The sequence below is a fragment of the Marmota flaviventris genome, chromosome 8 (assembly GCF_047511675.1).
Source record: "Marmota flaviventris isolate mMarFla1 chromosome 8, mMarFla1.hap1, whole genome shotgun sequence".
Classification (NCBI taxonomy): domain Eukaryota; kingdom Metazoa; phylum Chordata; class Mammalia; order Rodentia; family Sciuridae; genus Marmota; species Marmota flaviventris.
In genome coordinates, this window is record NC_092505.1 from 131,242,787 (window position 1) to 131,267,790 (window position 25,004).

At 38.2% G+C, this 25,004-nt stretch overlaps 1 protein-coding gene across 1 annotated transcript in view; it reads right to left on the bottom strand.

The window, feature by feature from the left end:
- Col6a5 (collagen type VI alpha 5 chain) overlaps window positions 1-25,004 on the bottom strand; it is a 99,303-nt gene that overhangs the window by 24,215 nt on the left and 50,084 nt on the right. Inside the window, exons 28-35 of the mRNA XM_027933997.2 lie at window positions 24,843-24,905; window positions 22,628-22,663; window positions 22,434-22,470; window positions 20,305-20,316; window positions 17,704-18,191; window positions 12,826-12,919; window positions 11,625-12,284; window positions 8,456-8,543 (exon numbers count right to left, since the gene is read on the bottom strand). Of these exons, the coding sequence (XP_027789798.2) occupies window positions 8,456-8,543; window positions 11,625-12,284; window positions 12,826-12,919; window positions 17,704-18,191; window positions 20,305-20,316; window positions 22,434-22,470; window positions 22,628-22,663; window positions 24,843-24,905 (1,478 nt within the window). The remainder of the gene's footprint in view (window positions 1-8,455; window positions 8,544-11,624; window positions 12,285-12,825; window positions 12,920-17,703; window positions 18,192-20,304; window positions 20,317-22,433; window positions 22,471-22,627; window positions 22,664-24,842; window positions 24,906-25,004) is intronic.

Sequence of the window (25,004 nt, forward strand, 5' to 3'; positions counted from 1 at the left end):
TTAATTACTTTAATTATTTCTGAAATGAAAAGCAATTGTGTAAAAAATCTAAGCTCCTAGTAAAGCAAAGGAAAGGGAATCTGGGGAGGGGAGACGGGAGAGAAAGGGGAAGCACCAGAAGGAAATTGAGCAGATTATGTTGTGTGCATGTAATAATATGTCACCAAGAGTCCCAGTCAATGTATAATTATAATGCATCAGTAAAAGCATTTTTTTAAAAGTCTAAGTTCACCCAGATCTGCCTTGCTGACCTGTGCGGGTCTTGGAGCCCAAGAAAGGTCCGAGTCCATCCCATCACTGGCAGACACCCACTGGATTTCAGGCTGGGTTTAGGACAGCCTCCACCCACTGGCAGACACCTGCTGGAGTCAGACTCTGCCCAGACCTGCCTCACTGACCTGTGAGGGAGCCAGCACCCAGGGTAGGCCTGGGTCCATCCAGCCACGGACAGACACCCACTGGAATTCAGGCCTAGCCCGGACCCACCTGGCTGACCTGCACAGGAACCAGGTGCAGGATAAGCTTGTGTCTGCCCCCCTTCTCCACCACCTGGGAGCCCAGGTCTAACCCACTTCCATCTTGAGACACTGCAGCCATCCCTGCAGTCTCCCCCATGCAGTAGCCTCTACCTTCAGACAACAGACAGGGCCTGGAAGCAGCTGCATCTTGGAGGAGGCATCCCACAGACAGTGCAAGGCCCACCCTCTCAGCGCCATCTCCTAAAGACGGTGCATCCATCTTGGGGCACCTCCACTGCTATCTTGACTTATCTCCTGCTATTGCCGCCACCTCCTGTAGTTGCAGTGGTATCCATCCTGGACACCGGCAGGGTCTGGAAGCCCAACACCAAGGTGAGGTACAGATAATCTGCACAGATACTACAAGATTATAGGGTAGAAACTGTAATACCTCAGATCCACACTGCAAGAAAGGAAATCACATCCACAAAATGAAAAAAACAAGGGAGGAAAGTGCCCCAAACAAACCAGGATACTATAACAACAGAACCCATGGACAGCGCAATTGATGAAGTGTCAGATAAGGAGTTCAGAATGTTCATAATTAAAATAATTTGTGAATTAAACAATGACCTAAATGAGCAAATACAGGCAAAAATTGACCACTCCAACAAAGAGAAAAGAGAGCAAATACAGGCAATCATTGTTGACATTAATAATCAGATAAAGGAGCAAATACAGGCATCCATTGATCACACCAACAAAGAGATAAGGGAGCAAATACAGGTAGCAAAAGATTACATCAAGAAAGAGATAGAGGGGCTGGGAATATAGCTCACTTGGTGGAGTGCTTGCCTCACATGCACAAGGCCCTGATATGATAGACATTATTATCCAAAGTACATGTATAAAGACATGAATAGATGTCAATATACTTTGCATACAACCGAGATATGAAAAATTGTGCTCTGTATGTGGAATAAGAATTGTAATGCATTCTACTGTCATATATAAATAAAAAATTATTTAAAAAAGAAAATTAATTTTAAAAAAAGAAAGAGAGATTCTGGAAAAAAAAAATCAGAAATCCTTGAAATGAAGGAAACAATAAGCCAAATAAAAAACTCAATAGAAAGTATCACCACCAGACTAGATCACTTGGAAGACAGAACATCAGATAATAAAGACAAAGTATACAAACTGCAAAATAAAGTTGACTACACAGTGAAGATGGTAAGGAACCATAAGCAGAACATACAAGAATTATGGGATAGCATCAAAAGACCAAATATAAGAGTTATTGGGATAGAGGAAGGCACAGAGTTTCAAACCAAAGGAATGCACAATCTCTTCAATGAGACAATATCAGAAAATTTCCCAAATATGAAGAATGAATTGGAAAATCAAATACAAGAGGCTTACAGGAAACTAAATGTACAAAATTACCACAGATCTACACCAAAGCACATAATAATAATAATGCCTAGCATACAGAATAAGGAAAGAATCATAAAGACCACAAGAGAGAGAGGAATCAGATCACATACGGGGAAGAACAATTCGTATTTCAGCAGACTTTTTTAACCCAGAACTTCAAAGCCAGGAGATCATGGAACAACATATACCAAGCTCTGAAAGAAAATTGATGCCAACTAAGAATCTTATATACAGCAAAATTAAGCTTTAGATTTGATGATGAAATAAAACCTCCCATGATAAACAAAATTTAAAAAGAATTTATAACTGGAAAGTCTTCACTACAGAATATCCTCGGCAAATTATTTCATGAAGAGGAAATGAAAAACAACAATGAAAATCAGCAAAGGAAAGGCAGCAGAACACAACAGACACGAGTATGGCAATATGTAAATCAATGGATGTGTAACTGATGTGATTCTGCAATCTGTATATGGGGTAAAAATGGGAGCTCATAACCCACTTGAATCAAAGTGTGAAATATGATATATCAAGAACTATGTAATGTTTTGAACAGCCAACAATAAAAAATTTTTAAAAAAAAGGATGGGCGTCTCTAAAAAAAAAAAAAAAGAAAATCAGCAAAGGAAGGTATTACACTAAAGGAAAAACTAAGCAAAGGAGAAACCAAGTCAAGTTAAATAACAAAAATGACTGGGAATACAAATCATGTCTCAATAATAACCCTGAATGTTAATGGTTTAAACTCACCAATCAAAAGACATAGACTAGCAGATTGAATTAAAAAAAAGAATGACCCAACAATATGGTACCTTCAAGAGACTCATCTCTTAGGAAAAGACATCCACAGACTGTAGTGAAAGTGGTATGAAAAATCATACCACTCCCATGGACTGCAGAAGCAAGCAGGGGTTTCCATCCTCATATCAAATAAAGTAGACTTCAAGCTAAAGTTAATCAAAAGGGATAAAGAAGGATATTTTATACTGCTTAAAGGAACCATAATCAACAAGACATAACAATAATAAATATATATGCCCCAAACAATGGAGCATCTATATTTATCAAACAATTTCTTCTCAAGTTCAAGACTCAAATAGACCAAAATGCAATAATTCTGAGTGACTTTAACACGCCTTTTTCACCACTGGATAGTTCGCCCAAACAAAAGTTGAACAAAGAAACTAGGACTCAATAATATAATCAATAACTTAGACTTAACTGACATATATAGAATATTTCATCTTTTAATAAGCAAATATACTTTCTTCTCAGCAGCACATGGATCCTTCTCTAAAACAGTCCATAATATTATGCCACAAAGCAACTCTTAGCAAATATAAAAAAGTAGAGATACTATCCTGTATTCTATCAGATCATAATGTAATGAAATTAGAAATCAATGATAAAATATAAAATAAAAGCTACTCCAATACCTGGAGACTAAATAATATGCTACTGAATGAACAATGGATTGCAAAAGACATCAAGGAGGAGATTAAAAAATTCTTAGAGGTAAATGACAACATTGTTACAACGTATCAAAATCTCTGGGACACTATGAAGGCTGTACTAAGAGGAAAGTTCATTGCATGGAGTTCATTCCTTAAAAGAAGAAAAAGTCAACAAATAAATGACCTAACATTACATCTCAAAGCCCTAGAAAAAGAAGAATAAATCAACACCAAAAGCAGTAGAAGACAGGAAATAATTAAAATAAGAAATCAATGAAATTGAAACAAAAGAAACAATTGAAAAAAATTGACAAAACAAAAAGTTGATTCTTTGATAAAGTAAATAAAATTGACAGACCCTTAGCCATGCTAACAAAGAGAAGAAGAGAGAAAACTCAAATTACCTACATACGTGATGGGAAAAAATATCAAAATAGACACTACAAATATACAGAAGATAATTAGAATTATTTTGAAAACTTATACTCCAATAAAATAGAAACCATTGAAGGCATCGACAAATTTCTAGAGTCATATGATTTGCCCAGATTGAATCAGGATGATATATACACAATTTAAACAGATCAATTTCCAGCGATGAAATAGAAGATGCCTTTGAAACCTATCAACCAAGAAAAGCCCAGGACCAGATGGATACACAGCCGAGTTCTACAAGACCTTTAAAGAAGAACTAACACCAATACTCTTCAATTTATTTCAGGAAATAGAAAAAGACGGGACACACCTAACTCATACTATGAGACTAATATCACCCTGATTCCAAAACCAGGCAAAGACACATCAAAGAAAGAAAACTTCAGATCAATATCTCTAATGAACATAGATGCAAAAAACTTCAATAAAATTCTGGCAAACTGCATACAAAACGTATTATAAAGATAGTGCACCACAATCAAATGGGATTCATCCTAGGGATGCCAGGCTAATTCAACATATGGAAATTAATACACGTAATTCATCACATTAATAGACAAAGATAAGAATCATATGATCATCTCAATAGATGCAAAAAAAAGCATTCAACTAAATACAGCACCCCTTTATGTTCAAAACACTAGAAAAACTAGGGAAAAAAGGAACATATCTCAACATTGTAAAAGCTACCTATGCTAAGCCTAAGCTAACATCATTCTTAATGGAAAAAAATTGAAAGCATTCCCTCTAAAAACTGGAAAAAGACAGAGATGCCCTCTTTCACCACTTCTAAAATAGTTCTTGAAACACTGGCCAGAGAAATTAGACTAATGAAAGAAATTAAATGTATACAAGATAGGTAAAGAAGAACTCAACTTAGCACTATTTGCCAATGCTATGATTCTATATCTAGAAGACACAAAAAATTCTACCAGAAGACTTCTGGAACTAGTAAGTGAACTGAGCAAAGTAGCAGAATACAAAATCAACACCCACAAATCAACTGCATTTCTGTATATCAGTGACAAATCCTCTGAAAGGGAATCAAAGAAAACTAACCCATTTATAATAGCCTCAAAAAAAAAATACTTGGGAATCAACCTAACAAAAGAGGTAAAAGACCTCTACAACAAAAACTACAAGAATGATAAAGAAAGAAATTAAAGAAGACCTTAGAAGATAGAAAGATCTACCTTGTTCTTAGATAGGCAGAATTAACATTGTCAAAATGACCATACTACCAAAACACTATACAGATTTAATGCAATTTCAATCAAATCCAAATGACATTCCTCATAGAAATAGAAAAAGCAGCCATGAAATTCATCTGTAAAAATAAGAGACCCAGAATAGCTAAAGCAATCCTTATCAAGAAGAGTGAAGGGGGGGCTGGGGATGTGGCTCAAGTGGTAGCACGCTCGCCTGACATGCGTGCGGCCCGGGTTCAATCCTCAGCACCACATACAAACAAAGATGTTGTGTCTGCAGAAAACTAAAAAATAAACATTAAAAAAAAATTCTCTCTCTCTCTCTCTCTCAAAAAAAAAGTCTTAAAAATTAAAAAAAAAAAAAAAGAAGAGTAAAGCAGGTGACATCACTATACCAGACCTTAAACCATACTAGAGCAATAGTAACAAAAACAGCATGATATTGGCACCAAAATAGACTTATAGACCAATGGAACAGAAGAGAGGACACACAGACAAACCCACCTAACTACAGTTATCTTATATTAGACAAAGGCACCAAAAACGTACGTTAGAAAAAAGATAGCCTCTTCAACAAATGGTGCTGGGAAAACTGGAAATCCATATGCAACAAAATGAAATTAAACCCCTATCTCTCACCATGCACAAAACTCAATTCAAAGTGGATAAAGAACCTAGGAATTAAACCAGAGACACTGCATCTATTAGAAGAAAAAGTAGGCTCAAATCTCCATCATTTTGGATTAGGCCCCAACTTCCATAATAAGACTCCTACAGTGCAAGAATTAATATCAGGAATCAATAAATGGGATGGATTCAAACTAAAAAGTTTCTTCTCCCCAAAAGACATAATCAGTGAGATGAATAGAGAGCCTACATTTTGGGAGCAAAAAACCAAACGCGGAATGTTTTCTCTGATTTAAGGCTGCTGATTCATAATGTTGGGGGGGGAGGATTAGATGAACTCTAGATGGAGAAAAGGGGAGGGAGGTAAAGGGAGGGGGCATGGGGGTAGGAAAGACAGTAGAATGAGAAGGACGTCATTACCCTAAGTACATGTATGAAGACACAAATGGCGTGACTCTACTTTGTGTACAAACAGATATATGAAAAATTGTGCTCTATATGTGTAATATGAATTGTAATGCATTCTGCTGTCATATATAACAAAATTGAAAAATGAAAAAATAGAAAATTAATACAATGACAAATCAAAAATAAATGTTTAAGTTCATTTCAAATAATATATTTGCTATACACTTTACTTTAAAAAAAACTGACAAAAATTTTCTCTTTATCTTTCTTTTTCCCATATCTGCTTATAACCTATGAACTATTTCTTGGGATAAGCCTAGTCTGATTTGCACAGAATTACAGATAAATGATGAGAAATTCAACCATATATCTGGAACAACCTTATTATGTCTCAATTGATACCAATCACCATAGAAAATAGTTACTTAATTTAACCAAGCACTTCTTTGAGAGGAGTGAGAGTATTTAAAGATATTCTGTTGATATCAGTGGCTCTTAAAATGGTGAAGATATTTATATTCTTGGCGGTTTAAGAGTTCTCCATTATAATTTGAGAATGTTTCTGTTTAGATGATAAAATAAAACTTTTTATATAATAAAACATTTTATCGTTGATCATGTAATTTCAACGTCCATGTTGCATTTATATCTGATACTTCTATTTGGGATCCAGAAGTAGTACTTTAAACCATGGGGGATTAATGAAGAAAGGAAAAAAAGGAGACAGACAAATATGAATGATACATTTACACCAAGCAAAAATCAAATGACATCACAACACACTGTGTGAGTAATTTTGCAGTCATGCAGGTGAGCATAATTGATAAGAAAAGGATTCATTGTGTAAGGATAGCCATCATAGACACATCACAACAGCATGTACCATATTTTACATATTTATAAAAAATATACTGAATTTTTAAATTTCTGTTAGTTTTAGCAAAGCAGATTCACCCATGACATGAAAATTAGGATTGAAAATTTTTGTCTTACTGAGTTTGGATTTGATGTGTACACTTATTTGGGCTTAATAGCTAGGTAAGAACTATAAGCATATAGTATTTACTGCTAGATTTATATTTGCACATGTTTAAACAACATAATAGTTTGTCTGCAGTCCTGTGAGGATTGGTTTCTTTTCAATGAATGTATGATTTACCCAGGTTTGGAAAACCCTGCTTTTACATGACATTAGGGCAATACTGTCCTTCAGAGAGTGCTGGCTGCTGGATGCTTTCCTGTTGAACTACCAAGTACATGAAGTTGGCTGTTAGAGGAATGTGAGCTTGCACAGATGGTGGGGGACCCTTGCCATTTTGCTTCTAGAGGTATCTAAGAGGACTTCTGAGAAGCTTGTTTGCTTAATTGTAATCTGAAAGGAGATGGTAATTATGGGCCTAGACCTGGATTTCCACAAGGTTTCTCACAGGGATTCAAACTTAGAGAAGTACCTAACAAGCAAAGAGTAACCAAGATTGGTCACTCTCACCCAATTTGAGAGTCAAGATTCACACAGATTGCCAGATGCAGGGGTGCAGGCCTACTTAGGAGGCCGAGGCAGGAGAATCCTGAGTTCAAAGCCAGCCTCAGCAACTTAGCAAGGCCCTAAGCAACTCGGTGAGACTCTATCTCTAAATAAAATATAAAAAAAGATTGGGGATGTGGCTCAGTGGTTAAGTGTTCCTGGGTTCAATTTCTGGTACCAAAAAAAAAATCACACAGAGTAATTATTTATTTTTCATTTAGGACCTAATGTTAAGTAAAATTATCTACACATGCAATTATGTTGTGAAGTTTTTAATGCAATATTTTGGGGAATGGAACAAAACATCATATGCAGCCCCAGGCTTTAACAAGGTTAGATATTGGGGAAAACATCGTAAGTACCTTGGCAGAAGTATAAAAAGGTACAAAAGAGGCCTGTGAATTTTGATTGGGAGTAAAGATCAGTTTCAAAGAGGAGACAGCTTCAATCTGAGCCATAAAATACAGATAGGGTTTCGTGGGAAGGAACAGGGTCCCTGGCTGTTGAACAGACACCAGTGAGGTGAAAGCGCTAAGTTCATACCACGTAGACAAGCAGTGCAACACAGCCAGAACCCAGAGCCTCAGGATGGGGAGAACTGAGAAGTGAGGTTGGGATGAGTTCACAATAAATTATGGGTTCTATTCTGGGGTAAATTTCAGTACGGGAATTCCCGAGGAAACCATGAATGTGTCAAAGGTAAGATTGTAATAAAGATCATAAAAACATCAAACCAGAAAGCATGCTCCATATGTAACTTCTGCTATCGACAAGGGAGTATATGAGGAGCCTTTACTTCAGAGATCTTGCTGGTTTCCTCAGTCTAATAACCTGCCAGCAGCCAGAAATTCACCCATCAGTCAATTAACAGCCACTTGTAAATATAACAGCTTTCCAACTCACTGGAAACCGCTGTTCTGACCATCCCCCTCCAATCTGATGAGCCTGCAGGCATCCTCCAGCAATGGTGGTGGGTACTGATTGAATCCTCCTGGTGAGAGAACAAAGTTATAGTTAGATTCTTAAACTAGTAATTGGGTTTGCTAGGTAAAGAGGATCCCAACAGGCATCCTCTTGGAGCAATAAATGCTAACATGTCACAACAGAATCTGGCTGGCAGTGAAAACGGAAAATAGGAACAACAAGAAATAGCACTCAAAATAGTGATTTCAGAATGTTTTAGCAGCTAAAGAATTACTAAGATCACAGAGAAAGATCTCCAGTTATTAATTTGAGGGTTAATCATCATGCAAGGACCCATGCTTTCCACAAGCCCAGGTGAACAAAATCTAAGGGACATTTTATTCTGATTGTGCAAAGCTTTTCCTCTCAGACTTAGGCTACTGGATCAAATCTAGGAAAGATCACATTTTATTACATGATGCTATTTCTGTGCCTCTGCACCAGTGAACACTGATTTCCTATGAGAAAATCTTTTTTGTTTTAGGGAAACTAAAATACACCCATTAGTCAATTAACAGCCACTTTAAATATAAGGCCAGTACGCTAAATATAAATTAATATGTAATTAAACATGAATTTAATAATATAAATATAATTAGGCCAGAAAGCTAAAATATTTTCTGTTATACAAAAGCTTATTGGTCTAATTAATATGTTCCATTATATTTGTCCTGAAGTTGTTATGTAGGATGTAGAATATTGAGAAGTTTATGATATTTTCTCCTTATCCAGGAAAATAGTAAATTAAAGGAGGCTTTTGATCATTGGCTGATCCATGACTCCATGAAAATATCCCAGAGAGTGTCATATTTCTCTGATTCTAAGTGAACATTTTTTTCTTTTTCTATTTGTCTAAAATGAGAATGTGTCTTCTGGTCAATGGCATCTGATGTTTGTTGCTGGTAAGGCAGGAATGTGATGGAGCTGTCATATCAATGATGGTGCATCAATAAAAAAAAATCTGAATTTTGATTTTTTTACTTTTAATAGAGGCAAATTCTGAATGAGAAGAAGTTTTAGGAATGCCATAACCAGTCTATTTTACACATATTTCCTTTTATGCATGTATAGGAATGATAGATGATAATACACATCTAAAAGAAATTTCAATTACTATAAAATAAAAAATGCTATTAAAAGGAGAGTTGGTATCAAAATTTAATGGAAGCATGTGTTTTTCTTCCTCTTTATATCATACAACTGAGGACCATCTCAGTTTCAAGGAAATAATGTAGCATTCCCAAGAGGGCAATACTGGATTCTCCAATTGAGTATGAGTCACAGGAGAAAGGTGGAGCTTTCTCTGCCATTAAGAGTGAAAGGTAGTAGAATACAACAGTTACTAATATGGCATTATGTAAAAATGTGGATGTGTAACTGATGTGATTCTGCAATCTGTATTTGGGGTAAAAATGGGAGTTCATAACCCACTTGAATCTAATGTATGAAATATGATATGTCAAGAGCTTTGTAATGTTTTGAACAACCAATAAAAAAAATTAAAAAAAGAGTGAATGTTCAAGACATTATCACTGAAGTGGTGCTGGGACATCCTGGAATACAAGAGACATTTTAAATTGTGGAGTGGTTGGGATTGGTTTCAGTGGTTGGGATTCTGTCAGCTTCCTAGAAAGAACAGGCTCAGTTCCCATTCTGTGAAATCTTCTAGAGGGCGGTGTTGTGGTTTAGATGAATGTCCCTCAAAGGTTCGTGAGATAGAGGCTTATTCCCCAGGGTGGGGATATTAGGAGCTGCAATGTATCTTTAGAAGGTAAGGACTAGTGAGAGGTCCTTAGGTCATTGAGGGTGTGCCTTCAAAGGAGATTGTGGCATTGGTCCTTTCTTGGATCTCTTGCTTCCTGTCTTATGATATAAGCATTTCTGCTCCACTATATACTTCCCATGATGTGCTATCCTTGCTAGAGTCCCAAAGCAATGGAACCACTTGACCTTGAACTGGAAACTTCAGAATCATAAATCTTTACTCTTGGTAAGTTAATTACCTCAGATATTTCATTACAGTAATGGAAAGCAGACAAAGAGAAAGGCTTCTCACATATAATGCTACTAACATTTGGGGCTGAGTTACTTCTTATTGGTGTGTGGGAGGGGGGTCTGTCCTGTGAACTGTAGGATGTTTAGCATCATCCTTAACCTCTATCTATTTGATGGTAATAGCACTCCTAAGTTGTGATAATTTTAAAATGTTTCCAGACATTTCCAGATGTCTCCTGGGACCAAGTAACCAACTCACATTTTGAGAACTATATCTCTAAGAGAAGGTTTTTCTCAAATCATTTGTGGTAGAGGACAGGTATTTTATTTCTAATTCTTGGAAGACTGATATTTTTGCTCTAATTCCTTTTCAATGAGACCAGTCCATTGATCAATGCACTTGTAGGCTACAGCAATCCATGTCAAATTGTTTTAAAAGTTTCTAGATGCTTATCCTGAGTTTCTGTATTTATTTCTTCACAGATCAATTTGTGGGATGGTACCCATTCAATGGGCAACACTATCGAAAACTGACTTAAAGTCATGCTACTCAAAGTGTGGTCCTTGAACCGGCAGCATTGACATCACTCAGGCATCTCTGCCAGTGATGCAGAATCTCAAGCTCCATAATTTGAATCAGAACTTGCATTTTTAACAGAATTTCTATGTGATTTGTATGTTTAGACTTTGAGAGGAGCACTTGACTGTGCCATCTTTACTTCCCCTCACAGGACGCCAGGGTGTGCCAAAGTTGTAAATAAAACAGGTATAGCAAGTGGAACTTTTATTTAAATGCCCACACTAGAGACCATCTAAGAACTGCTGGAACTCCTTCAAGTTGAGCAAGTATGACTCAGGAAACCTCTCATCACTCAGTGCTTTCTACTGGTCTGATTTTGGCTAAGAGACACTCTATTGTGGAAAAGTTCTCACCATTGCATTATCAGAGTCATCAACAGAATATAAGCAGGATATGACCCACTCCTGCCCCCATCTCATCATCTAATTCATATATATGGATTAGCTGTAGACAGAAGGATACCATTAAGTTATCAATACTAGGAACAAATACTAGCTTATTAAAACAAAGGAAAACAACCAAACCATGACTTACGTCTGACCGAGTACACAAATGGCTTTAAGAACTTCACCACATAATTCAGATCTGGTTTATGCATTCTCCCAAGCTGTATCAGATGGTGATCCAGTGGGTAGCTGGCTAATTCTTCTATGTTATCCTTATGCACAGGGCCCAGAGAAATCACAAATATGACATAGCCTTGACACTTGGCTCTCAAAGCCATCTTCTTCACATACTCCTTTCTCTCACGATTTTCTCCAGCCGAGATCACAAAGATGACCTTGTGTTTGCGTGAGTTGGGTGTTCCTGGGAAGAGATTTTCCGTGGCCCATTGTAGGGTATGACCAAGGGTGGCCTCCCCATTTAGCTGTTGGAGGGAAGTCTGGATGTGACTCTTTATTAGGAATTGGTTGTCATAAGTTGTAAACTCAAACTCTACTTTTATTGTCCCCATTTTTCTTCTGGAACCATCCCAAGGAGAATAGCTCAACAAGGCAATCCTGTCCCCAGAGTCTGAGACTGAAGGGTTGGAAGCAATGTCAAAGTTGTCGATGGCTGAGCTCAACAAGGTTTTCACAGCCTTAAAGTCGTCATTTGCTATATGTTGAGAGTTGTCTAAGAGGAAGGCTACATCCATGTAGGAATTTCCAGACAAGAAAATCTCTTCGGCACAAGTATTTGGAAAGCATTTATCTGAAAACACACAGAGAGATGCATCATTGATTGGATGTTGGTACAAGATACTTGTTTGAGATCTTTGTCAAGGGATTCAGTGACTAATTACCAAGAGTTAATCATCTGATCCATACATCTTCAATTTCACATCATTTAAACTAATGAGGAGTTGTCAACATCCAATGTTTCTGTGGCCACTAGCAGGCAACTTGGGGTCTGTGTTGAAAGCAGATTTAGGTAGCAACTTGAAGTTCACAATCCTGTCTAAACTTATTTAGGGAATATTTTAATCATTTAGAGGCTTTGGATTAATAACTACCAAATTGTCTCCCAGAAGGGCTACATCAATTGGGATAATTTTCTAAACCAACTTTCACATTCTCTGGAAACTCCAAACACTACAGGGATTGAAACCCTGACATATGGTGTTTTCTAAAACTGCAAAAATTGAAAATAGACCCTATAATCAAAAAATAGAAATCTGACATAACCATATTCAGTAACCCACCCAGAAGTCATTTAAGCTTTCGGCACAGTAGATTCTTTTCATTGGTCTTACCATAGCAAAGTGTGCAGAGACGCAGCCTTTCCAACGGTTCATAGTCCCCATCGGGAGGAACTGGAATCACCTGAAATGTCCCTGTGTTGTCGAACTGCATAGAAAAAGAAATAAATGCTTGTTTACCCATTTTTTTAAATCATTACAAGGAACCATTATGTACTCACTTTGAAAAACACCCAATTAATCACTATCACCTTGCATTATAATCCTTTGCTTTATTCAGTACATCTTCACATGCCCGAACATGCATGCACATCTCCCTTTTATCCTAAACATAACCCCTCAAAAGCATGCACAGAACAGGTATCAACATCCTTATTTTATGATAAAGAAAAGCCTCCACAAGATAACCTGACCAGATTTAGGTTCATCAGCGCAGGGGGAAATCTAAATCTCTTACTCCCGTACCTTCTGATTACACACCAGCTTCTGAAATTGGGTTCTCCAGAAATCTCACATTCACAAGTTTTCTTTGGCTTCTCTAAATAGTGATGCCAACTATTCCTACTCCACTCTATCTAGAAGATGTCAAGTGGAACTTTTCAATCACAGATTCCAATTAAAAGTCTATTTCAAGGCAATAGACAGAAGACACTGTTTTCTTAATATTCTCGGTCGTACACTGATTTCATCTGTTTCTTGATTAATGTTTTTGTCTTTATGCTCACTGAAATGGGCAATATAGAGCATTCATTCAATCATTCAGTGAGTCAATATGTGTTTGGGGGGGCATTTACTTTGTGTGAGGCCCCAAGAAAGAAAAATACTTTTATCACAATGGAAGTAATCCATCACTCCCAGGTGGTAATGAGGGTATCTCTCAATCCACACAGATGTTTGTTCTTGTTTTCTTTGTCCCTCAGAAAATTAAAGGGTCAGAAAAGCCATACCTTTTCTTTACATAAAATTCTGAGCCTTACAACATTTTTATAAGTTTCTGGCCTTACAGTTAGAAAGTATTTACTACCTTCCTACTCTCTACTTTTATGAAATTGGATCTTGGGGGCGTTATTTTGAATTTGGCCCCATTGGTCCCACATGCAAAGACTAAATGCCAACTTTGTAAACTAAGGAAATGTATTGGGGTGAGCCAAATGCTTATTGAATGCCTATAATGTTATAGGAACATTGGCTGGGGATATAGAAATTCCAGATGAAACCTCCACTCTACATTCTACTAAGGGGAGTAACATTACCTCATATGCTGGGAGGTAATAATATTTATAGAAAAAAAAAGCAGAGTAATAGGGATGAGAGATGTTGAAGTGACATTTAAATATAATTCACTGGGAAAGTGACATTTAGGTAAATTTCAAAGGCGGTGAAGCAGTCATATCCAGGAGAAGAGAATTTGGGACACAGAAAACAGTCCTAGGAAGGCTTCTGGGAAGCAGGGAGTGTGCCTGGCTCCCTTGAAGTCAGTGCCAAGGACTATGTCAGGGATGGAGAAAGTGAGAGCAAGAAAAGGAGAAAGTGAAGTCAGAAAGATTAGAAGAGGGCCCGGGGGCAGACCACTTAGAGTTCAAAATGCTGGTCCTTGTAGAGGTCTCAGCTTTAACTCAGAAATGAAGAGACACTGGGATATTTTGAGCAAAGGAACCATCTAGTGTCTTGGGTTTAACAGGATTGTTCTGGCTGCTGTATTGAGACAGATTGTGGCAGAGCAAAACTAGGTGGGAAGACAGTAATGAAAAAGTGATTGCAAAGTCCAGGCAAGAGATGATGGGTGTTTGCATCAAGGTATCGAAAGTGTAGGTACTAGGAAGTGGCAGGAATCTGAATATATAGCTTCATTAATAATATTAATCCTAGTACTCACACAATTACTTAATACTGGTATTTATATGAGTACTAAATACTAGGTATTTACTAATGAATACCAATATATTTAAGTGTATGTGCATATATACACTTTAATATAGGCACACACACCATACGTATGTACATATATTTATATATATATACACACACACATTTACATATACTAGAATTAAGGATTTTAATATATACATATGCTAAAATTAAGGATGTTGGATAAGGATGTAAGAAAAGATGAGGTGTTATAGATAGCTGAAAGTAAAAGAATGGAATTTTTTTTTTAATTGAGATGCTGAATATGGAGCAAGTATTGGGGGCAAATTCAGTTTCATGTTGGACTCGGTAAGTTTAAAATATCCACTAGGCATGCAAGTGCTGAGAAGGCTGCTGTATATGTCAATCTAGAGTTCAGGATCATAGTGTGGATGGGAAATATGAATTTCTACTATTGAGGGTATTTAAAGCCATGAGTGTGGGTGACTTCAAGAGACCAAGAGCAGATAGGAAAGAGGGCTGAGGAATCAACTTTGGGAACTCCGACATTTCAAAGTCAGGAAAATGAAAAGGTGTCAGAAAACTAGACCAAGAAGGGGAAACTAACGAGGTATGAGAAAAACCAGGAAAATGAATGGGAGAAAAATGTTTCCAAGAAGAGAAGGGTGGGATGAACAATGATGTCATGTACTGCTAATAAGTCAATGAGCTGCAGACTTGGAACCAGCCTCTGGGTGCAGGAACAGAGAGATCACAGTTGGCTTTGACAAGAGCAGTTTTGGGAGAGTAGTAGGGATGAAAACACTACTAGGCTTAAGTTCAAGAGAGAATGCAAGGAGAAGCACTGGAGACAGCAAATGTAGACAATGTTTTATGTCCTAAAAAAGTTGCTACATGGGGAGCCAGGAAATAGAATAGTAACTGCAGTGAGAAGTTGGGCCAACAAAGTTAAGTTTTTTTTTTTTCTTCTCATTAGAATGATAGGGACATGTTGATGTCTATTAGACGGGGAATCTCTTCCAGCAATAGCAAACACTTATACTTTAGGGGAATGTGAGTCCCTAAAAACTCTGATCATTTTTTTTCCAACTTCGTAAGATGAAAAAATCACAGGCTAATTTAAACAAATACATATTCCATAGGGAAAATAAGATTTATAAAGATTTAATCTACTAAAACTTTAATCATTTATTTTTAGAATTTTCTAGAACATCAGTGGGACATTGCAAGTCTAAATTCCATTTAGAGTATGGAGATTTCAAAAAAAAAAAAAAAGGCAAGGCGAAGTATTTTAGAATAGAATTGTCAAAAGAAATAACATAAAACACAAGCGATACAAGAAATGTGAGGTGGTAGTTCTGCCGGACAATGAAAATAGCCAATAAGCTTATGAAAAAATGTTTGATGTGGGCTGGGGTTGTGGTTAGCGGTAGAGCGCTCGCCTAGCACGGGCGAGGACCTGGGTTCGACCCTCAGCACCACATAAAAATAAGTAAATAAAATAAAGGTATTGGTGTCCAACTACAACTAAAAAATAAATATTAAAAAAAATGTTTAATGTCACACCCAAAAATCTCGATCAAAGCAACAACAATGAGGTACTTGTTGTAACCTATTATATTGCCAACAATTTTTTTAAAGCCTGTTAGATAAAATCCAATGTTGCTAAGTATATGGGAAAACAGACACCTTTAGACAGAAGGGTAACAGTTCAACACCTTCAGAATGGAGTTAGAGAGGAATTGATGAAGAGGGTGGAGAGAAGTGAGGGCAGAGGCTAAGGGGGTATCTTGAATGGAGAAGAGTGGAGAGGCAGGGATGTTCATGCCATCACTGAAGGGAGTCTTGCTCAAGCATGACACATAGACAGAATTCACATGAGAAGTTATTATCCGGTAAGAACAGAGTGATAAGAAAGAGCTTCCTGGGTCAGTTACTGTAGACACTGTGAATTACAGTTGACTGCTAACAAGAACAGTGGAGTCTCTTTTTCTGCCAGGGATTCCATAGGGTTTGGGCTTGGTCCTATCAGAGGAGAAGATTAATTTTGAGGTTTATCTTCAGATTTCTCTTTTTCTAGAATGTGATGCAGCTCTAAAAGCAGAACTGTCACTTGTTTCCCTCTGGAAGAAAAATAAGGGCAGCAGGAAAACTGAAAAACCTAGGACCTCAAGTTCCAATAATCCTTTTTGTCAGAATCTGTTGTGACTCTTTCTGGGGCTCTGATTTTCAGAAAATTCCTGGGTGTGTTAGGAGATTGATTCTCTCCCTGTCACAGAGAACTGCCTGTCTTTTCACAGTGGAAGTGTGTATGTGTGTGTATTTAAACAACATAATGGTTTCATCCAGCTCCAGAAGCAGGGACTCCATGGATAATCTGAATACATTTAAATGTCACTGGTCCTTAGATGGAGTTGTCACTGGACCTTAGTTTTTAGGGGGAAGTAGAAGGAGGCATTAATCCCTCCAAAGTCTGTTGATCCAAAAGTGACAGAAACTCTTTGGGGGAAAAAATGGTTCACATATATCAAATGTTTTGAACCATTTTAGGGGATCAAAAACCTAACTGTTTAATATAAGATACTGTGAGCAGATGACAAATCTGAGAAACACCAGGCCTGCAGATGGCTACAGAGAGACATGTTCATGGGCCTTTATTTCAGACAGAGCTCAATTTGATTCTTGATTTAGCGCCTCAGCAGCTGGACAGAAGTAGATAAGTTCCCAGAACACTCTGAGCCTGCACTTTCTTATTTTTAACATGGAACGAACAACTGCATTCACTTCTGAGCACTGTGAGAATAAATGAATATGTATGAATATGCATGTGAAGTTCTAGGGCCAGTACCTGGCATGCAGCAGGAGCTGAGCAAAGGTGGTTGCACTGTTCTTAACTATTGTGATTATCACATTTTGGATCTCATGGACACTGTCGACAAAACAGCTTCAAAAGGTGCAAAGGGGATCAAGAGGCCAGACATCTCCCCCGACCCCCACCACTTCCATCCTGCTGTTCCATACCCCTACCTTAAAAATAAAGATGTCACCAAGGGAATTTCTTACCCCAAAAGCTTCATCCAGGAAAACTCTTTCATTGAAAGCAAAGACTGCCGGACTGATATCCAGGGCACTGAACTCCATGGTCGCTGTGAGGATGGATGACCTGCTGACGGCTTGACCGTTGCTAAAAAACACAGCAACTCTCCTCACATTGGCTCCTGGGTACGTACGCTTGAAAACATGGCGGGCCACAAACCTCATGGCATTACCAATGTCCCGAGCCTCTGTAGGGACTTGGTATTTTATTTGGGAAAGAAGCCGGAGGAGCTGCTTCTTGGTGCGGTAGTCAGACGAACGGATGAGATAGTTGGTGTCTGAGTCGTAGGAAACCACAACAATCCTTGCTCCCACAGGACAATTATTTTCCCTGATATGAAGGTCGTTGACAATGGAAGTGATGATGCCCTTTATTTCATTAAACCTTTGTTCAGTGACACCAGAGGATTGGTCCAGGGCAAACACCAGCTCTGTGGGATAGGCTGGACACTTTTCTACAAAAATGAGAAGCACAGGTATTTTGTTATTTCACTGGATTAAAGTCTTTCCCATGCTCTTTACCCCAGGGAAGCTGGTACACACAGGTGAAGCAAGAACTTCAACCAGCTCTAGATGTGGGGGTGTTCACATGAAAAAATAAGGAACATGCTTTGTCAACTTGAAGATGTTATACAAGTAATATTTGGCTATGTATTGCTTAGACTTCACAGCTTACTATCAGTGTGTACTTTAAGAGGAAATGGGGGGAGTCTGTTCTGTGTCCTGGTTGGAGTAGTGGTTATATAAATCTATGCAGGTGTTAAAACTGCACACACACCAAAAAGTGAATTTTACTGTACACATACATGAAAAAAGAGGAAATTATAGTTTGTTGGGGATTTTGCAGATGTCCTTTCCTTTAAAAATAATCTTCAAAATTACTTAAAAATGAAGTCACTTGGCAGATTTTTATCCACTTAAGCAACAAATATTTATTAAGTGCCTACCACTCAAAATGCAGTGTGAGACATCTACTCTGCAACACGTGCACACAGGAGCTAAACACAGCTGTGCCCTCAAGGACTGTGGACTGGAAAGGATCCTCATACAGTAAAGCATAGAGTGATGTCTTAATGGGAATTCAGAGGACAGAGGCTGTTCCTCAAGAAGGGTATATCAGGGGCTTTGTGGAAGATGGTTTTTGAATGAAGGACTGAGTGATAGTACAAAAGGACAGCTTAGGCCAACACAGGTTGGCAATGAGCTATTACAAAAATGGAACTGTGTGCAATTCCCAACTCAGTACTAATAGACATAAGATGACTGAACTTTAGGAATTTCCTAGAGAATCTTCCATATGCATCAAACCTAATTTTTAGATGTTCTTGTTACAGTCTGAACACAGGAAGAGAAAAAAGATTACACAAAAAATAATCAACTTTATCTACTTAGGCTTTTTTTCCTTTTTTTCTGGTTAATCCCCAAAGCACATTTAACTCAAAGTATTCTGCGTCTCAACCACTGTTCTCTTTTTCTTTCTTTCTTTGTGATGCTGGGGATTGAACCCAAGGTGTTGTGCATGTGAGGCAAGCACTCTACCAACTGAGCTATAACCCCAGCCCTCAACCACTATTCTTGATGACATAATAGAAAAGTATTAATTTAGAGATATGTTTTGAATCAAGGAATTTTACTATAGAGAATTTTTAAAATATGAAAACTGATGTTGAATAACAGAATAAGAAATGGAAGTATTCCTTATTTCTTAACTCTATGCTAAAAATGATTCCAAGTGGTTGAAAAGCATTTCTAAAACTGACATATTTGCAGGGTCTCCTAGAAGATGGAATTGATATCTATTTGTATTCTCCCCCTCCTCCCAGTACCAAGTATAGTACCTGACTCAAGGGACAATCGGGTCACACATAACATTGACACGTTTAATCGTAATCCATGAATTTTGATTGAGCATTTATCACGTGCAAGGTAATTTTTTGCACAATTAAAGTGAAAGGTTCCAGACTGTGGGATGATCTAAGATCCTGAGGGTCTACTTTAGCAGGCCTCCAAGAGACCAGGAGGTCTTAAAGTTGAGATAGCTGGCTTCAATGGCCATGTCATCCAAGGGATCTAAGGAGTCATGCAACACCAACTGCACTCTAGGCCTTAGATACACCATCCACAGGCACAGTAAGGTTTACAAGTGGTGGGCACTTGCTGAGATCACAGGTGCTAATGTGGGTCATAGGGAGGAAAGGTCACATTGCAGTTCTAAGATGGTGACAATATCAATAGGGACAGTAGCAGACAGAGCAGTGGAGGGTGCATCAGTCAGAACCCTGTTCCCTGGATCTCCCAGCAACCAGGATCTATTCTATTAAGAGGCTGAGTTGAAAAATGTGACAGGACCTAGAAAAGACAATACTATGGAGGGGTTGGGTTAAGGCACCTCAAGGTACAATTGGGTCACACATGACAATGACAGTTACAGCCTTAAGAAAACAAGAAAAGCATCCGCATTAGAAGGAAGAAGTCCATTTTCCAACGGAGGTAAGGGTTTCTTTCAAATTGGTCTCATCCAGACACAATAATTATTTCATCAAGAAATAGTATGGTAAGAACACTCACCTTTCCAACAAGCTATATATATTAAAGAGAGAGAGAGAGAGAGAGAGAGAGAGAGAAATAGTCTGTTACATTTTTGGAACACAGACCAAAAATAATCCAAAACAATATTCAACAATGTTTTAAGATTTTCTTTGACTCTAATTGGAAATGAGGCTAATTTCTGCATTACAGGAAGCCAAGTTTAAAGGATTGAGAAAGATATCCACAGAATTTTGTTAATTTGTGAACCTTCCTGACATTTTCCCCCTACAAGTTATGGACAGATGACCTGAGCAGAATTTGGGGTGAAATGGAAACACTGAAAACTTGTCTTAGAATAGATGAGGCTCTGATTAAATGACAAGATAGCTGAAATTCAATTTGTTTTGTCTCTCTTCTTACAGCCTTCAGAGAGTCATTCAGCAACATAAGACTGAAATATGGGGTCTTTGTTTTCTTCCCGGATGAACTCTTTGGGAACCTCTATTTTCTTGTAGGACGATGAGGGGATTTTCAAATGAACTTTGTCTCGGATTAAAAATATAGCTCCTCTGTTCGAGTGATCTCCACATCCAGAGAGAAGAAAGGGGGGCGGGTGGGAAACCCAAGGGTTTCTTTCAGTAAAACAGCATCTGGTGTCTCCAATTGATTTACTCTGTAAACTTGAGCCACATGAGGGCAATATGGGTAAATCTTTAAGAAACCACAGTCCTGAAAATTTCCATGTTCAGTTTATTCAATTCTTAGGAAGCAATGAGTCCCACTAATCTAATAAAAGAGTTAATATATTAATAAAATATATATAAAAGTGACAGACTGGTATTTTCTGCCCAGGTATCCCAGCACCAGATCCGCTCTCACCAACACTATTGTGTTTGTCTTAGTCCTATGACACTGAGACGCTGATGGTCATCATCAGTTTCCATAACCCACATCTCCTCTGCATCACAAAGTCTAAATCAGATCCTTTTGTCTGACAGAGAACTTTCATGTACTAACTTCAAACCCAGCTGCAAGGCTACCGGCAAATGGATCTAGACTCCCCTAATGGGACTGAATCTATCAAACCTGGTTTGACTCTGGGAGAAATTACTTTTCCTCTATCTGTCTAAGAATTTATTTATTTAAATTTCCTAAACATCTTCTACTTCTATGTCTCACTTCAAAGAACAGACCATTTGGGCAGTGCTGTTTTATTGTTGGCTGACCTCTTTCTCTCCCCATTGCCCCCAGACTTCTGGATCTATTTTCTGTCTCAGGGGAGGGTCCCAGCCATCAGATCAGCATCTGGCCCTTATCCCAGGTGGCAGAGAGCTTCGACAAGACCGGAGAGCAAAGGATATTAGACCACGCATCCAACCTGTCATGGTGATGTCATCTACAAAGCCCTAAAGGCTTGTCCCTCCAAGTCTTATCTCCATTCTGCATTCTGGAATCCCAGCCTAGTCCAATCAGGACCCAATGTGGTTAAAGAACCTACCTGCTTTTCCTCAACCCTCTAATTACTGGCTGACTCCTTTCATCTAGTGTTGGAAAACTTCTCCCTTCAAAGTCCAAACCCTCCAACAACCAGTCTTCTCCTTCCTGACACTTTCCACCTATCCTGGGTCTTCCTTGGGAAGATATCTGATTTCACTGAGAAGACTGGCAACGCCTGGAGGGAGCTTGATCATCACACTTCTTCCCCCTACAGTGGCTCTTTCCTTCCCTCCCTGTGGTCCCAGGCTCTAGTTCTCACCTCCCTCCACCAGAATTTGAGTGATGTCAATGTCTAAATAACTAAGTAATTAACTGCTACGCTCATTCCCTTAATACAGTGCCCTCTCAATCCTTTTGCACATAATTGTTATATTACTAATGTGAGCAAATACATACACCTTTTGAGTTGGTCTCTAATTGTTTCCCATATGCATATCTTCTCTTCTCACATGTATCTCCCCTCAGGAGCTCACACATTTTTACTTATACCCTTTTTTCCTCCCACCTTTGATGTGAGATATCCCCACAGTAGGCACTTGAGGAAATCCTGCTACAGAGGCTTCTCCATCAGTGAATTCAGCCTTCTGATTCCACAGACCTGTGCTAAGTGGGGTTTAATCCCAAGTGCCCAGAACCACTGACACACTTCTTCATGACACGTAAATACTCACGACTGTGGTCCCGCATGAACTTGATCAGATCACATTGCTGTAAATTTTTACAGAGAGAGAGGGAGAGAGAGAGAGAGAGAAAATAAACATAAATACAGTTGATTGCCTGGTGATTGTATTTATTGCCTGGTAAACTGGTTAGAATTTTCTTTCTTTCTTTTCTTTTTTTTCCCCATGATCAAGGAGATACGTACAGAATATACAGGCTGCCCTGCCACACCTTTAGGACCCTAGGAAAACAAAAACAGAGCAAGTTATTGGCTTGTGAACTAGAGTCTTTAGTAATAAGAAAACAAAACCTTTCTTAAACAGCACAGCTGACAGAAAGCAGTTAAAGTACTCCCTTTGGTGGGTTCATTACAAGGCACTTTCCCCACTCACATCAAAGCTGCAAATTTTTTAAATTTCAGTGTAGATTAGGTAATCTAATGTCTACCCAAAATGAACTGAATTATTTCTAGGGTGGTAAGAAGAAGCAAAAGCATTTCCTAAAAGATATTTGTATGAAAGATGCAACACTTAAGGCATTTCTCGTAAGAATGCATAAAACAGTAAAGAGCAGACTTCACAAAGGGTGGTGCTAAGAAGGGATATGGTTATGTTACAAATTAGGGATTTTAAAAATGCAACCTCAACATATGTGAAAGAACCAAAGACAACTGCATAGCAAAGTGAAAATAAGAGCTCAAGTAAGAGCTTACACACTAAGCTCTAAATGCCAAGAGGTCATGGAGCAAAGCAATAAACCAATTGGGTGAGATAAATCAAGGAAGGTTTCTAGAAAGAAGTTAATCCTACTTCTCAGCATCTTGAGCTTTTCTTTTTTACTCTTCTTATTTCCTTTTATGGGGATTAGGTTTCTTATTAGTAGTGGTTCGTAATATATTTTCATGTGTAGATCCCTTTAAGCAACTAATGAATGCTAGTATGCTCATTTCAGAAAAATGCTATTATGTGCTCACACTTGTACAGTTTTATGGACTCCTGCCTCCCAGAAGCCTATTCATGGATGTCAGTGCAAGAATCTCTGTCCTCAATGACAACTGGTTCTCTACATCCATCCAACCATCCATGCATGCATATATGCATCCAATAACCAGGTAAATGTTTGCCAAAAGCTGAGGTAGCCCGTGGTGTGCTTCTGGTGTTGATCAGAATCGTGTGGTATCCACGATTCTATTCATAGGAGCATGTTATCTTCCTGATGCAAATCACTAAAAGGTAGAGTCTCAACCATCCTTTTTCAAGTTATGGCAGAAAACAGAAAAGAATACTTGACACCTTAAGCAGACAGAATCACAGTTTCTGGCTAATAAATGGAGGAGGAGGCCCACATTTTACAGAGAATCACACCTGTGAAGAGTGTGTCCTGAAAGAGTAAGCTTAATAATAACTTTGAGAAAGTTCTTAAGCAAATCTGAGGATCAAAGGCCTGAGATCAAGAAGCCACATTACAGTCCAGATCCGTCAGGCCAAGTGCAAGACCAGGAAGATGGGGGTGGGGGGCCCAAATGACAGTCCCAGAATCTGGAAAGATCAATCCAGAGCAGACAAGACTGGCACAGAGACTTGATGATTACCCACATGACTAAGAATATTCACCCATTCCTTGATGCAAAAGAAAGAAAAAATTATATAATCAGTTTATCACAAGACCAATCCTTTTTTTTCCATTATACAATCCAAAGTTCAAGAACCCCTTGATGTATAAAGCAAGAGAAGCAATTTATCCATTTCTTACACAATGCTGCCTGGGGCTCCTCTACAAACCACGGGTGCTGCAATATTTAGTTCTTATCTGACTGTGCCTGTGATGGGAGAGAGCTGTAACTAAATCATTACAACCACCTGAAAGGAACTAAAGTCGAGATTATGGATATTTGGTCAGTGGGAGATGTACCTGACTGCCTGGGAATGCTTCCAGAGGTGACATTTCTCTTGTAATAGAATCAGAGTGAGAAGTTGCAGTTCTATTTCCAGCTTTCTCTAAAGTCTTAATTTTGAGGATAGGGAGGCAAAAATCATGGTTTTGGCAAACTTTATCAACTATCTCACATGATGGACATTTTGCTAGGATACCTTTGTAAAGTTCATGCAATCCCCTTTCTTTTTTAAAGCCTTCAGTAATAAATCACAATAACACCTAATATTTGCACTTTAAAGGTTGCAGAGTGTTTGCATTTGATTATCTGATCCTCACAGCTACTTTCTGAGGTGGTCAGGAGAGGATATGTCATTCCCATTTTAGAAATAAACTGGGAGACCTAGTGACTATTTCAAGGGCATACTTGCTAGTAAGAAGCAGAATCTGGAGTCAAACCTAATGCTTCTGACTATAAGTTCTGTGCCCTTTCTATGGAATCTACCAGAAACCAGCGCATACTATTTAGTTCTCATGCAAATACTCACTCTCCGTCCTGACAGGCCTCGGGATCCTGGAAGTCCACGTTCCCCTTTCTGGCCTACAGTGAACTGCAGATAGGAACATACAGTAGAGTCAACATTTTTCTATTCATGGGGGGCTACCTCAGTTTTAATCAAAGTTTATAATTTTTTAAAGATTATTTTTAA